The sequence below is a fragment of the Anoplophora glabripennis genome, unplaced genomic scaffold (genome assembly GCF_000390285.2).
Source record: "Anoplophora glabripennis isolate ALB-LARVAE unplaced genomic scaffold, Agla_2.0 scaffold581, whole genome shotgun sequence".
Taxonomy (NCBI): domain Eukaryota; kingdom Metazoa; phylum Arthropoda; class Insecta; order Coleoptera; family Cerambycidae; genus Anoplophora; species Anoplophora glabripennis.
In genome coordinates this window covers 230,600-241,724 of record NW_019416654.1, presented here as the reverse complement: position 1 = coordinate 241,724, position 11,125 = coordinate 230,600, and the positions used below count along the sequence as shown (strand labels likewise).

Sequence of the window (11,125 nt, the reverse complement as noted above, 5' to 3'; positions counted from 1 at the left end):
AGCAAGTGACCCATTTTAAGTATTACGTCAAGAGCGCCAGGTCTAACAGTTGCAAGGACAAGGAACAGGTGCGGGACGCGCCAGGGATCCAGGAAAAGGTCCACGGCAGATTGGCGCCAGGACCAGATACATATACCTGCGAGAGACTCCACACCAGGACTCTTCAACGAACGCTCACTCTGACAACATTTCTTTCCACTAAACTTTCAATAAAAATATTTTTATTTTACCGTTGAGAGAGCGTTTCATTTTTGCTGCACACCGAAAGCAACCCTCAATAGTTACATACGGGAAACAACATATTTTTGAAATCCTTTAGTGTTTTAAATCTCATCTCCAAGTCTTTTCTTCATAAATCTTTACAGTACTGAATCAAATTTGAAATATAATGTAAGAAAAAAAAATGAGATTAAATTCAACACCGAAACTACACCTTCGTATAGAATGTGTGTAGCATGGAAATACCTTTATGAACAATCAAAGACCAAGATTTTCCGGATACATTTTTACGCAGGAACCTCTTTTATTATTTTGTAATAATTGTAATGTAGAATCTCCTATCAAAATTTGACCTGGCAGTTTAGTTAGACTCGGTATTCGCAAATAAATCTAATCTGGACTAGAAAAATTATTTTTATTTATGTAATATATATTTTGTTCTTTATATATTTTATTATTCATAAGGCAAAACGGTAACAAGATATTTGTTTTTACTAAAAAGTGGCATTTTAATGATAATATGCAAAAATAAACTGACAAATAAGCAGTAAGAATGATATTTGTAAGTCAGGCGACAATTACAAATCAAATTTATTAATATAATTTCGTGCCAGAAAAATGTCCAGCAAATTTCTCATATTCTTTTAAAAATAACTGATTGTTTATTTGAAAATGTGTAGGTTATTAGGGTCATTGACCAACGAAATTATTTTTTAGGGTTTAACAGTGATTATTTCTCTCAGCTTAGTTATGTTTTTCATATTATTATCGCCTTCAGGTGGTATTAGGGTCCCTAGGTATAGATAATATTCTATAACAGAAATCTCAAAATGTTTCTTGGAACCATGTTAATGAAAACCTTAAAATTGAATCTTTAACCATAAGTCAGTGAGGATGAAAAAAATAAATATTTGAATTATGAGGGAGATAAATTTTTTTATGCCTGAAGATGAATAATGAGAGAAGGCATATACTTAATATAAATACAAAATTCACATTATTTTAACTTTACGTCCAGTATTACTACAAATTTGTTGTCACAATTTGAAATTTCGTATTTTCCGTAGATGTCTCTCAATTTGCACAATTTCTATAGAAACAACAAAGAAATTGTATTCTAAAAGTAAGTAAGTATAATTTTATTCCAATTTCGTTAAATATATTCACATTCTTGTGTTAAATAAATATGAATAGAACCTAAAAATTTTAGCTTTTGCTAATACTTTACTGTCACGAAATATTTAAAATATTTTTTGTAATGTAAATTGTTTTGAGATACTGGAAAAATATATACAGCAAATTATTATTACACATAAACTTTATTTAAACAATGATTACATAAATTAAAATTACAAAAGCAACACTCATAAGGATAAAAAACTGTATTTAAGTGTAGTTGACAAAAGAATTTGTAAAACACTAGACTAATAGTCTTGTCCTTTTATATCCCATTCCACTTACATTTGATCGTTAACAGGTGCCAATAACTAAGAAATATTGACATTGTATTGATATCTTCCAGTTTTTCAAGCAAGTCCACTTGAAAATTGCTAAAGTTACATAATCTAATATAACAATGGCATAGTAGCAGCAGGTGTAACAAAGAACTCTTACTGTGCATGTCAGGTTTATCTTCATATATATTTTATTATTTTCTATAAGGAAGTATAAATAAAAACAGCATAGTGGTAAAATATGTTTTCGTGAATATTTTCAAAATACGTACTACCTTTTATTGCAAACACAGCATTGAGGTAGAAGTAAATTATAGTATACATATAACAATATTATTAAATTTCACCACAATTTTTTTTGTGGATTTATACGAATTTTTTTTTACATGATTACAACTATGACACAATAATAGAATACTTTTTCTTCGTTAAAATCTGATTGAATCATCATCTAATTGTTTTTGACAGTTTTGTTTTCAACGTCAAAACATTTTAAATCATAGATTTAAACAGTTTTTAAATGGACAAACTGTTCATTCTTTCCATTCTATTCAGCAAGACCAGACCACTCTTTATATTTTTTGATGTTACAAAATATTCTTAAAGTAAGAAAGTAAATTATTTCAACAAGTGACAACAACGAAAATCCTGTGAAAAGTCCCAATAATCCACCAAAATTGGCCAGAAAGTCTGTTGGTCCATATAGTTCATTTCTTTCTGTTGTCCAGAAATGTTCTAGTTTGAAAAATACGGATAGTTTCGACATTTTCATACTGTGAAAGAAGCAGATACGACAATGTATAAATCAGGTAAAATTTATTAACAGAATAGAATATCATAGAATAATTAGGGGATTTTATTTTACAATAAACAAATACTTTGAAATTCAAATATGCACAATAGTACAAAAAAGGATATTTCTAAAGAAAACTAGTGAAAGTAACGAGCGTTCAAATAAAAACGTGGTCAAGTTGGTTCTGAAAATTTGGACGTAGGGCGTAGCGTATAGCAAATGAACTTAAACGTCATCTGTCAAAGCGCTATATCGCCGCTATCAATTTGAATATTTTCGTTTTAAAAAGCGTTGAAAGTGGTGTTTTCTCAAGAACAAAAAGTGTTTATCATAGAGTCCTACTTTAGAAATGGACGCAAGATTGATGGAATATGGAAGTATTCTATTGAGGAATGTTTCATAGAATTTCAAAATCAATTTCCCGGCGTTGTTGAGTACAAAATTTTTCAAAGTGCAGTTCAGCGTTGTGTTAATGTTTTTCGTGAAACGGGCAGTGTAACAAGAAAAGAAGGAAGCGGCCGACCTAAAAAGCGGACTGAAGAATTAAAAGAAAATGTCCAACAAATAATGGAAAATGCGCCAAGAACTTCTGTACGTGTTTTATCACAAATGGTGGGAGTATCAGTCGGTACCTGCCACACAGTGTTAAAAAAAGATTTGCGTTTGTTCTCCTATCGTTTAACTTGTCAGCAAGAACTTCATGAAGTTGATTTTCCGCGACGGGCTGTATTTTGTGAATGGTTTTTAAACAACTACGGTGAACTTCATAATATCACCTTTTTTTCTGATGAAGCCTGGTTTCATTTAAGTGGTTACGTAAACTCACAGAATATGAGAATGTGGTCTTCTGAAAAACCAGATAACTTTTTTGTCGAGGGCCCTCTACACGCTCAAAAAATTGGAGTTTGGTGTGCTCTCAATCGAAGGAGGATTTATGGACCTATTTTTTTTAATGGTACTCTTACTGCGCAAAGGTATAGAGAAGAAATTATCGCTCCTTTTGTTAACCAGCTGGAAGAAAACGAAATTACAAACTTTTACTTTCAACAAGATGGCGCAAGGGCACATACGGCAGGCGAGACGATGAATATGTTGAGGGAAGTTTTCCAAAATCGACTAATAAGTCTCAATGCTGAACATGAATTTCCACCGAGGTCATGTGATATTACGCCGTGTGATTTCTTTTTGTGGCCTTACCTTAAAAACACTATTTTTGAACTGCCTATTCCTGATTTAAACCATCTGCAGGCTCGACTTATAGACAAGATTCGTGAAATTAACAATACCCCGAGCATCTTAGAAAATGTCTTTAATTCTTTGAGGAACAGGTGCGAAAAGTGCTTGGAACAAGGAGGGGGACACTTTCAGCAGCTGCTTTAATTGTTTGTTATTGTTATCACGATTATTCTTTAAAATAAAGTTATATAGTCATTAACGTTATCGAAACTGACAGCTGCTATACAGCTCGTTGAGAAATGAGGTTAAGTTGGTCGCTATAAGCCACTCCCTACGTCCAATGTGTCAGGGCCAACTTCGACCACGTTTTTATTTGAACGCTCGTTATTATCATTATACTTTATAACTTACTATTTTCTCATTTTCTTTGGCATTCCTGCTTGAAATACTCGCAATTGTTCGTCCCAGTCCCACACAGTATGCGACTGCTCTGTATCATAAGAAAGGTCCGTACACAAGGGCATGCAATTGCAATATATATCATGGCCTTTTTTGAGTGTCATGTTCATGATGTTGCTTAATTCTAGTTTCATCATTCGTCCTGTAAAAGAAATGGTGGTTTATAATTTCCTAATCAAGCTATGAAGGAATAAAAATGACACAAGACAAACGAATTTTTCTCTCATTCACATGGATTTTTACTTCTAATGTTACTGTGCTACAATCTAAATATGTACCATTAATAAGTCGACTTACTTTCAGATTTTTTCATGCAATTATATTTATTGTTGCTACATATGGATGTTTCGTTGTCCCCTGAAAATTTTAATTGAAATTTAAAAAACAAACTAATATATATATACTCTTCTAACATACTTGGCATGAAAAAATTTACACACCCACAACTCTTCAAGGTATGGTTGGCGAGACACTCTAACCTACAGTTCTCTGGAGAGTAGATTTTAAAAAATTTCAAGGGCCTCTCTCTGGCTAAATAACATTTTCTATCAAAGGGATCGTAATCCTTGACGCCCTGTGATGTAGTCATCATCCTTGGCTGCACAACAGCAACGACAGATGTGTCGAAGGGAATAATGTAGAATTGTTTCTTTGGATTGGGTATTGTGTGAGGGGTGTGTAGTGTGAACTAAAATATATATTGATTTAAGTGATACGAAAGCAAAACTATGAACATTCTTGTAAGGTCAAGTTTTCAAGTTTTGATGCAACTGACAACTTTATGATACTTTTTATTGAACGAAATTTAAAAATTTCTATATCTGTTTTCTTTTACAAATGTGTAGTATTGGATATTTTTTTAATTCTGTAATTAGCGACTCCGACAACCTAAAGATACCGATGGGAATTTAGGTGTAATTTTATTATTCTCCCTTTGTGGGTCTTCACCTGATGCTACTTAATTATCGATACGCCAATCTAATCAACTTCGATAGACATTTTTCGAAGAGGAAAGAAGATATTCGAATCATTCAGAGGGATATTGAAGAAGAAAGGTAGTACCTTCAGATGCCCTAACAAGTTCTATGATGATGAAAATTTTCGCGTCATGTAACATATCAGACACAGTAAAATAACGTGTCTTTCGCATTTTTCGGTTGGAATATCTCGAAGTCATGAGGTGATGGAACAATTCTGAAATCGGATTCGGATTCAGCGTTTCAAAAACCTTTAGACAAGTATAATTTGGCTTAGAATTTTGCGGTGTGTGCTATTAATATTTAATTTTTAACATTTTCATTTCATTCATACTCGTATATTTTAAAGTTGGCTGCATATTTCTTCCTCAGATAATAATTTTATGAATTAAGATTTGCAAAAGTTCTTACACTGTATCCTTGTACATCCCTAACGCACAAATAGTCTATGTTTTCCGCTGTTTGGGGTAGCATGATTTCAAGAGCATTATCAGCGCCTGAAAATAGAGCTCTTCTTGGGAACGTGGTAACGTTCGCATCGAGATACCCATCATCGATATTCCATTTGCTGACTTCGTCGTTTTTGTGGTAATTTGTATAATGTACACTAGAATCATTTAAATGGATGATGTATTATAGGTACAGGGTGAGTCACGAGGAATTTTAGATACTTCCACCATTAAAAGAGTTTATTAAGCGGAATACCAAATAGATTTGTAGATTTAAATAAAAAAAAATTTTTCGTTACAATAATAGAACGGTTTGTTCACATTCTCTAATTTTTTAGTAAGTATACACCATGGGCTGTCATTCAACTGACATTCTCAAACATCCAGAAATTTCAGGACCAGTCTCAAATACTTTATAATTAGAAAACTAAATATAAAAAAATTCACACTGTATGCATTTTTTTTTAATGAATATTAAAATTATGCAAATGGTAGTGGAAGCTATGTGTATGACATTTTTGTTGAATTTGTTAAAATAATAAATTTTGACTAAAACTGAAAATTTATCATAAAATAATACATTTAATGTAACTGTTAAAAGCAAATATTTTTAATTGCAAGTCGTAGTCACTTCAGTTACATTAATAATATCATTTTATATAGTTTCCAGAGCAGCCTATGATAATTTTAATTTTCTTGTTAATAAAACTAAAAAAAAATCAAATAAAAATTCCATATTTATTTTGAATTCATAAAATAAATTTGTGTGTACAATAACGAAAAACTGTAAAACAAAATTAAAAAAAAACAAAACTACACAGAACAAGACGAATTCAGAAGCCAAAGGAAAAAAACAAAGAAGTTATTAAAAGTTACAATAGAATTTCAAAATGAAACCTGCCTGCCAACAACATCTTTGTTGTTGAATTGTTAAATGTGTTACTAATTTTCGAAAGGTCAAAAAATTGGTTTTAATAAGGTTACAACAAGGTTATTTTGGGAATGTGTCTAAAAGTCTTACTGTGTATAACAAAAGAAAAACTAAAGTGGTAATAAAGACTAATGTAAGAGACGACGATAAGATATCGATACTTTTAAATATTTTCTGCCACTTGAACTTATTAATAAACCTTTTTTTCTGTGGACACTGAATATATCGTGTTTTATGTAGTTTCAGCTTTTTAATTTTGTTACATACGTCCTTACCATTTTATTTTGTAAATTCATAAACGTTTGAGAAATTTTAATGCTGAATTTTATGGTGAATTTTCAATTTTAGTCAAAATTTATTATTTGTAAAAAATTCAACAAAAAAAGTAACAAAAATGTTAAACACATTACCTACCCATTTGTCTACTTTTAAAATTTCCAGTTACATAAAAAAAAACGCATACAGGGTGAATTTCTAAATGTTTGAGAATGTCAATCCAATGACAGCCAACAGCGTATAGTTTTACCAAAAAATGACAAATGACCCTTGTAAAACATCCCGTATATAAATAACGGGGCGTAGACTTTTTATTGGGTATTTGATATTTCTTTCAATGAACTCTATTTACTTTTGAAGTATGTAAAATTTCTCGTTACTCAACCTGTAGAACACTCACTGTGTTTTGAATTTTATAAAGCAATACGTACACATTGTCATTAAAAATTTCATTCCTGTCTAGCATGTTAAATGTATAGCATATTCCCTCATCGGTTATTATAGGCTTAAATAACNTGATATGCAACACTTGTGTCAATAATTATTTTACCTATCTAAAGAAATAACGATAAGAGAGCGCAGTACCTACCCATCTAAGGATAATGCAATTTTTTTAAATATAGGTGTTAATATCGTACCATATTGGAAGTCGACGCACAAATCTAAAAACATTAATTTCAAGTTTTTGAATTCTCCCATTCCAAGGTGATATAAAATAAATAATTAATTAGGTAAATTCATAGTTTTAATTCTAACTTGATATTTTATTTAGTATTTAAGGCAAATGTGATTTCCAAACAGAAGATAAGTTTCTATCTTTTTAATTACATAACTGAAACTCCACGCTAGTTGGAAGCCGGCTAAGGAGACCCTGCATCCATTTTAGGCTGCCAATTTCCAGCATTTAAGTAGCAGTCTGTGGCGATAAGCTATATTGTCTGTGGAAAAACTAAAGTGATAATAAAGACTAATGTAAGAGACGACGATAAGATATCGGTACTTTTAAATATTTTCTGCCACTCGAACTTATTAATAACCTTTTTTCTGTGGACACTGAATATGTCGTATTTTATGTAGTTTCAGTTTTTTAATTTTGTTACATACGTCCATACCATTTTATTTTGTAAATTCATAAACGTTTGAGAAATTTTAAGGTGAATTTTCAATTTTAGTCAAAATTTATTATTTGTAAAAAATTCAACAAAAAAAGTAACAAAAATGTTAAACACATTACCTACCCATTTGTCTACTTTTAAAATTTCCAGTTACATAAAAAAAAACGCATACAGGGTGAATTTCTAAATGTTTGAGAATGTCAATCCATTGACAGCCAACAGCGTATAGTTTTACCAAAACATGATAAATGACCCTTGTAAAACATCCCGTATATAAATAACGGGGCGTAGACTTTTTATTGGGTATTTGATATTTCTTTCAATGAACTCTATTTACTTTTGAAGTATGTAAAATTCCTCGTTACTCAACCTGTAGAACACTCACTGTGTTTTGAATTTTATAAAGCAATACGTACACATTGTCATTAAAAATTTCATTCCTGTCTAGCATGTTAAATGTATAGCATATTCCCTCATCGGTTATTATAGGCTTAAATAACTTTTCACAGGGCATTACTTTTTTCATAAAGATGCAGGGTATATTGGTGGTCACTGGTATACGCAACTGAAAAAATAAAAATGTGCGGTAGGCAGATATACATAGCAAAATTAACCTAGGTGAAAAATTTTATATGAATGTGGGTCGCTGTTATATTCATTTTCGAAATTATGGTGTTGAAATAAAAAAAATGTAACACATTTTCTGAAATATCTCCAAGAGTGTTTGATTAGGCTGAAAAAACTTGGGTCACTGATTTATACGTGCGTCTGGCACTATGACGCTTGAGCGATGGCGGCGGCGGTTACCTCTCCTCGGGCGCCAGTTTTTATTTGCAGTGCAGAGATGGCACTACTTACGCAGATAGGGTGAAGACACGTATGTCCAGGGTTCTAGAGAGATTTAGACTTCACGCAGGAATAAAACGGAACTATTTACAGTCCTACGCTAATACTCTAAAGCTAGGATTAGACTGTGACGAGCGATCAAGCTAGCAAAAGCGAAGCTACATATACAGGGTGTTTCTTAAGTAGAGGTCTAAAATCCAGAGGCGTATTTTGTGGCCAAAAATGCGAGTTTTTTGAAGAAAATTCTAATCGAGTTTACAGAATATTCAATGGCGTCAAAATACCGGGGTCTCTAGTGGCGGTAACCCTCTGTACCTCCATTATTGGTGGATACAGTTGTAAGTGAACTTAGCTGATTTCTACTTCTATTTAGTTAGATATTTCAGTGGTCCAAGTTTCATCCATTTACGTCAAACATCCTGAGAGATATTTCAGAAAGTGTGATATTTATTTCTAATTTCAACATCTTATATTTTAAGAAATAAGACCCACGTTCAAATGATAAACTTTTTACCTGGTGAAGTTTTGCTATTAAAACCTGTATATTTATACTGAATGATCCTTAAGTGCATTCTGAAAATAAAAGGAAAAAATACTTTTTTGTCTTAAACCGCTTAGTTTTCAGGATAGAGCGACAAAAACATTACATCTGTAGCATATTTTTGAGGCAGATTAATGAAGCTTCTGGTGCTTAACTAACTCAATTATGAAAATCCTAAATTTACATTTCAAAGAAAGATATCCTTGGTTTTATTAGCCATTCGAGTTTTTATTTTTTTTTTTAAATTTAAAATATGCTTAATTCTTTTAAAATCAAAGCTTTTCGTATCATAAAAAACATGCTAAAACAATAAAATTTTATTTCGTCGTAGTTGCTACTGCTTTAGATTTATTTTTGACTTAGTCGACTACGTGGCAAGTTTATTTTACACTAAAAATTTAAAATAACGCGGAAGTTTTTGGAATAAAGCGGCAGTTTCACTTTTTCTCTGAAATGCAATTACGAATAAAATTTCCGTCATTGGTTGTCATTGGAAATTGGATACAAACCCTTGAATTTTTCTCGAAAACTGAACCATTTAGAGGAATTGTTGCCATTATACTGATCTCAAACCACTCCCTTTATTATCAGAACATGCTTACGCATCACCCTATAGACATACAGGTAGATTGTCTGGTACCTCGTCCAGTTTGACAAAGAAATCATCCGTGAATGTGTCATTGTTTGGGAAATGTTCTCTTCCATTTTCGCAGACCAACGACATATACTGAGCTCTCAATTCTCTGAAAATTGTATCAGATGTATACCAGTGGTTCCCGAACTTTAAGAAATATACAGCATTTTAGCGTACTTTTCAAGGTGACATACAAGTTTGAAAATCACGGTTATTGTAAACGTTTTATAACTATTTTGAGTTTAAACTTTTGTAACTTTTAACTGTAATAATTCCAATAATTTAAAAAATATGGAAATTACAAACATTTCAGGAGGCAGGATTTCCTTCGAAATTTTTTTCTTAATGACCATGGTGTAGTTCAGTTTCGTCCTATTCGATTTCGAGATTGGACAGATGGTGACCGCTGGAAATGGTATACTAAATATTGGAGATTCCTTCGTGGCAAAGCTGACGATCACCGGGCTTTTCTCATATTTGTTATATATGCGGCTTATCATGTAACCACAAGCGCTTATTGAGATTATTATCAAAATCCCCCATATAAACCTGAAAATATAGTTCGTGAGATAAAACTTTCAAAGGAAAAAAGAAATCATGATACATATTTTTGTCACCATTTACTTTAATTACATTTTTCAAATTCATAATTTGATTAAAAGTTAAGTTCCTGTTTTAAGAGACTTATAATTACTAAAATTCGAGCTTAAGCGCAACACTATCTTCGTTCTACAAAACCGACATTCTTTTATGTTATTTATTTAAAAACTGGAAAACAATTGTCTTCAAATTTACTAAATGTTTCACATAGTTGTTTACATTTTTTCCGTAGGCGTGCACACGTGATATGCACCTGCTGTGTAGACTTGAGTGTAGTTAGCCCCCAAAGTTAGCCCCCAAAACTAAATTAATAAAAATAAATATCTAACAATTCTATGATCATCTATGATTGTACTACAACCAAATTTCACCAACAAATTTACTTGTCCGGTCCGGGGGTGGAAATGGCGCGACTTACAAAGTTAGCCCCCTATTCTTGCTATAACTGTCCTGGGACCCGGACAAGACGAAATGAGCTAAGGAATAGTTGAAAGAGGTGCACTGTAACGCATTTCTACCATCAAAATGACTTGTCCGGTCCGGGGGTGGAAATGGCGCGACTTACAAAGTTAGCCTCCTATTTTTGCTATAACTGTTCTCGGACCCGGACAAAACGAAATGATCTAAGGAATAGTTGAAGGAGGTGTACTGTAAC

General features: G+C 32.1%; 1 protein-coding gene across 1 annotated transcript in view; it reads right to left on the bottom strand.

Moving 5' to 3' along the window:
- Positions 1 to 2,220: 2,220 nt before the first annotated feature.
- Positions 2,221 to 11,125, bottom strand: part of LOC108912181 (pickpocket protein 28-like) — a 15,081-nt gene continuing 6,176 nt past the window's right edge. The window contains exons 2-9 of the mRNA XM_018717361.1: positions 10,177 to 10,419; positions 9,859 to 9,979; positions 8,266 to 8,414; positions 5,490 to 5,685; positions 4,519 to 4,789; positions 4,399 to 4,458; positions 4,054 to 4,243; positions 2,221 to 2,446 (exon numbers count right to left, since the gene is read on the bottom strand). Of these exons, the coding sequence (XP_018572877.1) occupies positions 2,221 to 2,446; positions 4,054 to 4,243; positions 4,399 to 4,458; positions 4,519 to 4,789; positions 5,490 to 5,685; positions 8,266 to 8,414; positions 9,859 to 9,979; positions 10,177 to 10,419 (1,456 nt within the window). The remainder of the gene's footprint in view (positions 2,447 to 4,053; positions 4,244 to 4,398; positions 4,459 to 4,518; positions 4,790 to 5,489; positions 5,686 to 8,265; positions 8,415 to 9,858; positions 9,980 to 10,176; positions 10,420 to 11,125) is intronic.